At 38.1% G+C, this 6,896-nt stretch overlaps 1 protein-coding gene across 1 annotated transcript in view; it reads right to left on the bottom strand.

Annotated features, from left to right (window-relative positions):
- Window positions 1–1,622: 1,622 nt before the first annotated feature.
- KRR1 (KRR1, small subunit (SSU) processome component, homolog (yeast)) overlaps window positions 1,623–6,896 on the bottom strand; it is a 5,615-nt gene continuing 341 nt past the window's right edge. Inside the window, exons 2-10 of the mRNA XM_010139073.1 lie at window positions 6,399–6,574; window positions 5,758–5,892; window positions 5,408–5,533; window positions 5,238–5,321; window positions 4,526–4,582; window positions 3,852–4,022; window positions 3,610–3,687; window positions 3,377–3,470; window positions 1,623–1,814 (exon numbers count right to left, since the gene is read on the bottom strand). Of these exons, the coding sequence (XP_010137375.1) occupies window positions 1,672–1,814; window positions 3,377–3,470; window positions 3,610–3,687; window positions 3,852–4,022; window positions 4,526–4,582; window positions 5,238–5,321; window positions 5,408–5,533; window positions 5,758–5,892; window positions 6,399–6,574 (1,064 nt within the window). The 3' untranslated portion in view covers window positions 1,623–1,671. The remainder of the gene's footprint in view (window positions 1,815–3,376; window positions 3,471–3,609; window positions 3,688–3,851; window positions 4,023–4,525; window positions 4,583–5,237; window positions 5,322–5,407; window positions 5,534–5,757; window positions 5,893–6,398; window positions 6,575–6,896) is intronic.

The raw sequence follows: 6,896 nt of genomic DNA, 5'->3' as shown, positions 1-6,896 counted from the left end.
TCTTTCCCTGGCTCCAGTCAGATTCCTCCTCACTGGCTTCTAGCTCTGCAGACTCCTCTGCAGAAGCACTCATTTGTGGGATTACACTGTGACAACAGGCATTTAAACTCAAGTATTGCAGTGCCTCCAGTTGAAATCAGTCCTTTCACTACATGAGAGGTCTGAACTGACTGGTACTGAACTTCAGTGTCCCCTTTACACCGCCAACTGCTGAACACCAGTTGATGTTTCTAAAAAGCTTTTTCTAATGCTGATATCACTAAACCCATCAGGTCACTACAGTTTCCGAGATGGATGTTTTGTGACTTAGGGCTCGGTGAAATACCTGGTGAAGCAGTATTTTCCTGATTGATTCCACCAGTAACTAAACTGCTGTTAATGAACAATGCAGACCCTAAGGGGTTTGAAAGCATGTTTTCCTTAACAGTTTAGTGCCAAGAAATGATCACACAACTGAAGGGTACATTAAGGCTAATGTTGCCACCTTACCTATTTCTCAAAGCACATGTGCTGGCCATTTCTAAATTCTTATTTATATATGTAAAAAAGGAAATGGTTGTGTTTTGCTTACTAGTTTCAAATAAAGGCTCATTAGCCTTCAACAGAGTGAGCTGCAATGTTCTAGTATAAGCATTTCCACTGCGTGTGCAGGCGATCGAAATTCCAAAACCTGGCAAAAACGCTCCAACACAAAAAATGAAATTGGTGTGGCTCCGAATCATTACATATGCTTCTTTAATATCAGATGTATTATATCAGAAAAAAGGAGTACCTGCTCTGCCGGTGAACTTCATTTCATCAGAATTTGCATTTTCTGGAAACAAAAACCTTTTAAACTTCCTTTAACAAAAGAGGGGAGGGCCTCAAAAAAAGAAAAAGGGGACAGGAGGGGAATCACAATTACTTGTAAGCAAGAAATAAATTAAGAATATATTTAAAGTAAGGTAACAATACTTTATGCTTTCCCTGCTGCATATTCCTTGTGGAAAGACACTTGTGTTGTACCACACGCTAACAGCTCCAGGATAATACTAATAAATGGCAGTTTGTTAATGGGATTCTATTAAGATTATGGTTTGTCTAATTCTCACATGAAGCTGTGAATTTGTCTTCTGGAAAACATCAGGAAGGTTGTGCAGCAGATGACTGATTAAAGGACTTAAGAACAACGTATTAAAATAGTTTATTAACACCAAGACAAAACACACAAGTTAATCATCAGCTTTTAGAGAAACAAAAGCATAGTATCGTAATAAATCCTGCCCATTTTACAGAAGTTATCACCGTAACTGAGGCTGCGTATAGTCTGGTAGTCTTTCACAGAAGAATTACCTTAAACTCCCATGAAGTCCTCTGACCCTGATGTTTAACACCCTCCGTCAAACTCCTAAATGGTTCTGTCACGAAACCTTCCCTTTAGGCAGATGGATATTATCCAAATACACTCTCTTACTTTCTCAGACAACTCAGCAGTGCAGATTTTCTTCACCTGCCTTGGCAATCTGCGCAGCTGCTTTAGGTCCACTAATAAAACTGTACTTCTAAAAAGAGAATGATCTTTCCACCTAGTCTTGTTTTGTCCAGATTCTAACAACAGCAGGAAATCTCAAACCTTCCAAGTGTGAAAATGTTCACGAACGTAGGAGAAAAGTGAGCCTCTTGGGTAGTGCATTACTTCTTTTTCTTTTTTTTCTTTTCATCTGCTGCCATTTTTAACTTGACTTCTTCCACAGGAAGTGCTCCCAATTTCTTCTTCTTTGCATTCTTTACCTTCTCCTTGATCACTTCAACATCGATTTTTTTCTCAGTGGAGGCTACATAGTAACAAATACAAAGATAACAGACATGAATTTTACTTTTTCTAAATTATTTGTGAAGTCGTCTTGTTAAAAAGGCAGTAAACTGCATTCTGTGGCATTGCTTAAAATCATCAGTGAACATAAAATGAGTCTTATGAACGATTCTAACAATCACTTTTCTTGAAACTATCATTATCCACAAACCTGTTCAAGTTCAAAGGAGAACAGTCATAAAAAATCCTATACAACCGCGCGAGGACACAGATGCCACACTCTGCACACATATGAATTATCGTAACCCACTCCTCAGACCACAGAGATACTTCTCCAAAATTAATACATACAGACTGTCTTAGACACAGGACAACTGGCTTGGCTGGTTTCAGGTAAGAAGAGAAGAAATTAATTATTGAGTTCTTATACTCAAAATAAACTTTCATGGTATTTTGTGTTTCAAGTAACTAAGGTGGTAAGATTCCAAACATGCCTGTCCCACACCTACACTCTCTCCCTGGCCATCCATTAACGGTCACTGTTGGAAACAGGATGGGGAAGGGCAGGCTGGTGGAATATGATACAGATCTCTGCCCACTGCATGAAGACCTTTATGAGAGGCTTCTACAGGGAGTGCCAGAGTACTTAAGTTAAACGCTTAATGCTGAACAACATGAATAACCTACTCTTCCGTTCATCTAGGTGATGGCATTTTGTCTCTTGGGCATGAGTAATAAGTTTGGATCTAACTCTCCTGTCTCGCAGTTAATTCCTACACCTAACAGTGGTGCCCAGCTGTCTTCTCTAATCTACAAACTATTACTGTAATTTCAGGTCAAAACACATAGCAGCTAGAAAAGCACAGTATTTGAGATACAGTACAGTCCACAGCAGAATCATTGAAAATCTACTGCCATCACAACTAAGTACTGTATCAACATTAGATAGCTGCAGAACACATGTCTGCGGAGAAACGTGAACTTTTCAGTCTTTAAGAAATTGTGCAACATATAGTGTCGTAATATGTAGGTATGTAGCTAATACAAAACATACATGGTATAATTATTACAACGAATGAATATGTAGCACAAACAATGAATCCAGAAAACTGAAGACTTGTTTCTCTAATGCATAATTATCTGAGTACATAAGTTCTTCCTCTGCATATTGTATGGCTTTACTTTAGCTTTTAGAAAAGCTGTTTACCCTGCCTTATACCAATACTTACTCGAGTCATAAGCTTCAAGTAAGTATTGGTTTTGGGTTTCTTTTTCTTAACAGAAAAGCCATTTGAAGACAAAAGTTATGGTAGCTTCACTATAAGACAGAAAGCCAAAAATCATGTAGCCAGAGCAACAAATTGAGCACCCGTCTCAGTACCTCCATCAGGAAAATGTCATTTTACCGGTACAGAATTGTGGGCTGCATGATCTTTCTGCTGTGCCTGGCAACTCCAGGCATGGATCTAACCACTAGGATTTTTTTGCATGACCTTTATTTCCTCCAGCCGTATGTCTCCAAAATCACCCAGCCTAGGAATCAACAGCAGAAAGTTTTAAACAGAAAAAAAAAAAAAAGGTTACCATTCTTTGTTTTTACAGCTGGCTTTTCCTTTGGTGGGATAAAAGCTTTATTTCTTTCTTCTTGTCTTTTCTTGATTGCATCTGCTTGCTTTGCCTAAAGGTACCAATAAAAAGATCAAGTATCAGTAAAGCAGCGCAAAGAAGACAAAAAAAAAAAAAAAAAAAAAAAAAAAAATGTATTTCCCAGATACCAGTCAAATGCTTTTTAACTGAACAGTGGGTTAAAACTTTACCTTTATCTCTTCCACTCGCTTTCGTTTCTTCTGTCTTTCTTTCAAGAAGTATTCACCACTTGCCAATTCTTTATCAACCTGCATAAGACAAGTACCAAGAAGCTTTAGATAATTACGCATATTAAGCCAGAAATAATAGTATTGTGAAAACCGAACTTGACAGAAAAGACCTCCCTCCCACCCTTTTGTTAGTGAGTACACAATACTATATCGCTGCATAACCAAATAAAGTTCCAGCTGACCTGGCTTTCTGGCTGTGGAGGTGGGAATGGCGTGTACTCCTTCTTAACGGTTTTCTTCTTTGGCTCCTTGCGTTTTTTCAAGTTCTTCCGCTTGAACTTAGGCAAAAATCTTTCCCAACTTTGTGTCCTCAGTTCAGGATCTTTTGCTAATTCCCTTTTGATCATCAAAGTCTTCGGTAGTTTCAGAATGTCACAAATAAGTTATTAAAAAAACAGTATTACAGTAGTAGCCAAGAGCTCCGAACTACAAGTTTTACTAAACTTATAGTGAACATGCTACACCCGAACCTTCCATCTCTCACTTCAGTAAGAGTAGAGGGGTTTAATTATGAACAGCAGGACCAGAAAGTTACATAGGTCTCAAAATGGGAACAGAACGCACTGGAGAAGGTGCCTCAGTTTAAATGAGAAGTATCAAGAAAACAATTGAAAGGAGGAAAGTTTATACACATTTTTCCTCAGATGTTTTATCAGATACTGTTAATGATATTATAACAATACATCCTGGCAAAATGGAAAACATCAAAGTCAGGTGGGTTTTTTTTTTAAAGAACACTGCAGAAATTCTAAAACCCAGATTATCATACAGAAACATGTGCATTATTAACATACAGCTCCCTGAGAAAAAAATAACACGTTCTTGTAAACAAAGATGCACAATGGACCACACTAACCTTAATGTTATATATGGGATGTATATTCTTCATTGTGTCCAGAACAACCTTTCTAACCTGTATTTAAGAAAAAAGAGAAAGAACAGAAAGCTCAGCAAGTATTTAATATTCTATTCAATTAAAATACCGGGTATACTATCTTACTTGCTCTCCCCACCCCTGCCTCCCAAAATAGGTAGATTTTAAAAAGCTAATGCACAGCGTTAACTGGAAGAAAGAACACTTCAGAAGTATCAATAACATTGTTATATTTCCAATAAACTCCAGCATGCCCCACAAACATTACTTTCATGTTACCATGCATTTTATGGGGTCCTGGAAAACCTGCTTTTGACAATCATTCTTCTCCCAACATATTTACTATAAACATATTAGATGTTCCTTAAGTTTATGTATCATTATCTCTGCAGTATTTTGACTCCGGCACCTCTTACCCAAATTGACAAAAATTCTTGAAAAAAAAAAAAAATCAAAACAGTATTTCACAAACACTTTTCTACTTCCAAGTCAGAAAGATCTCAGAGTCTAAACAAAATTCAGCAGCTAAAATGCTAAGACCTCGGACACTCATGTAAATTTGCCTTACTAACACATAACTGAAAAGTCAGTGAGATACTCCTGAGATTGCCAGATTTTGCCTCCCATCTGCCCTCGAGCTGGGCACAAAGTATGTGACACAAACAGCTCATCTGCACACACCCCCCCCCTTTACCTCTTTTAGCCCACTAAAGGGTCCAAGAGCTGAAACAGTGTTGCCTTGCACCATAATATAACAGTTTGTTAACAGTTCCAGGGCCTACACCAAAAAAAAAAAAAAGAAATGAAAGAAATGTAAACTGAAAAACCGACACAAATTTATGTCTAAGAATTGTCTGGAAATACCTTCAGTGTAGATCCTTTTGGCCCAAGAAGTCGTCCTCTTCTTTTTATAAACGTGTCTCTCTTCCTCACCAGAGAGCCTATTTTAATGATGTCACATGCAACATCATCCTGAAGAATACGAACTGCCTGAAGAGACAAGAAGCAGGCAATATGATCTGAAAGTAAATGCGTTATTCAGAGGAGTCAAGAGAATACTTCACTTTATTCTTCTCACTTTGCTTTCAGACATGTTTATTTAAAATACATATTATTTTTACTTGACTCACTTGAAAATTGCACATTTTGAAAACGTACAATTTTATAAGCATTATGATAGAATATGATACAAAATTCCAGGATTTTTTACAGACCTGTTCAAATGGAACACTTCTTGCCAGAAGTTTTATCAAATCTCGAGCCCTGATGATTGCATAGGGATCAAAAGTTTTCTTAGTGGTAGTGACAGTCATGCTTCCTTCAATTAGATCCAGCGTTGCATTCACATACTGCAGTATTTAAAAAGAAATAGTTAATTAGTTTCTAAATAAAAACCTCAGAATTCATCTTGGGCAGTAAGAAGTTAACAAAGGGAATGCTACATGGTGAACGCAGATCCATTTTCCAAAAGTCCTTAAGTGACTTCCAGCTTAAGGAAATTCACACACACACACAGACAAGACTGAATATATGTGTGTCACAAGGCCCAAAATGCCACCTCCCTCATCTCCCTGAATTCAGGCACAACAAGGCTGTCACCGTCTGGACGACGGCACTTGCTGCTGCAGAGCTTTGTGGACAGCATCTGTGAAGAACTGCAAGTCTGGCTACACCGACCTTCACTGATTTTGATGCCAATAAAAAAATGACACTACCATTTCTAAATGCAAGCACAGTACAAATATGCACAGATACTGTAGCAGAAAAGCAATTTACATGATTGTTAAAAGCTTAAGTAAGCTTAAGTATTTCCCACAAGATAAAACACATTAACACAGTTAGTAAGTATTCATACATGTTCACCCAAAGCTTTCTGGACGAGTGGCCAGCACTCTTTCAAATATGCTTCTCTATACTTTGGAAATAACGTTGCAAAACTGCTTTCTTCCAGCAGCCCTTTGGGATTATCCTCTCTGGTAAAGGCTGGCTCTTTCCATCCATCTGGCACGGTCAGAAGTTCAGATTCATCAACTGTTACAGGTATAAAAAAAAAATAAAAAGAAGTTGGTTTTTCCTTCCCCTTCATAAGTGGCTGTTACACCTCCTCCGTTTACTTACAAAAGATACAATAACTGAAAGCAGGGACACAAAGTTTGGTTTAATACTCTGTTGAATGTGTTTTGCAGTTCTTCTGACCTTAAAGAAGTTACTGCTTTAAAATATCTATTAAACGAAAAGATCCACAGCGGAGAAAAGCATTGTGGACAGAACAAGCACTGGGCACAGGCTGAGGAGAGCAACCAGAGCACTGCGAGGAGGGGCGCACCACAACAAGACACCACCCCGTGCTCCC

The sequence above is a fragment of the Buceros rhinoceros genome, unplaced genomic scaffold, assembly GCF_000710305.1.
Source record: "Buceros rhinoceros silvestris isolate BGI_N320 unplaced genomic scaffold, ASM71030v1 scaffold28186, whole genome shotgun sequence".
Lineage (NCBI taxonomy): Eukaryota > Metazoa > Chordata > Aves > Bucerotiformes > Bucerotidae > Buceros > Buceros rhinoceros.
The sequence above is the reverse complement of the archived record's forward strand: the minus strand, read 5'-3'. Positions and strand labels throughout refer to the sequence as shown.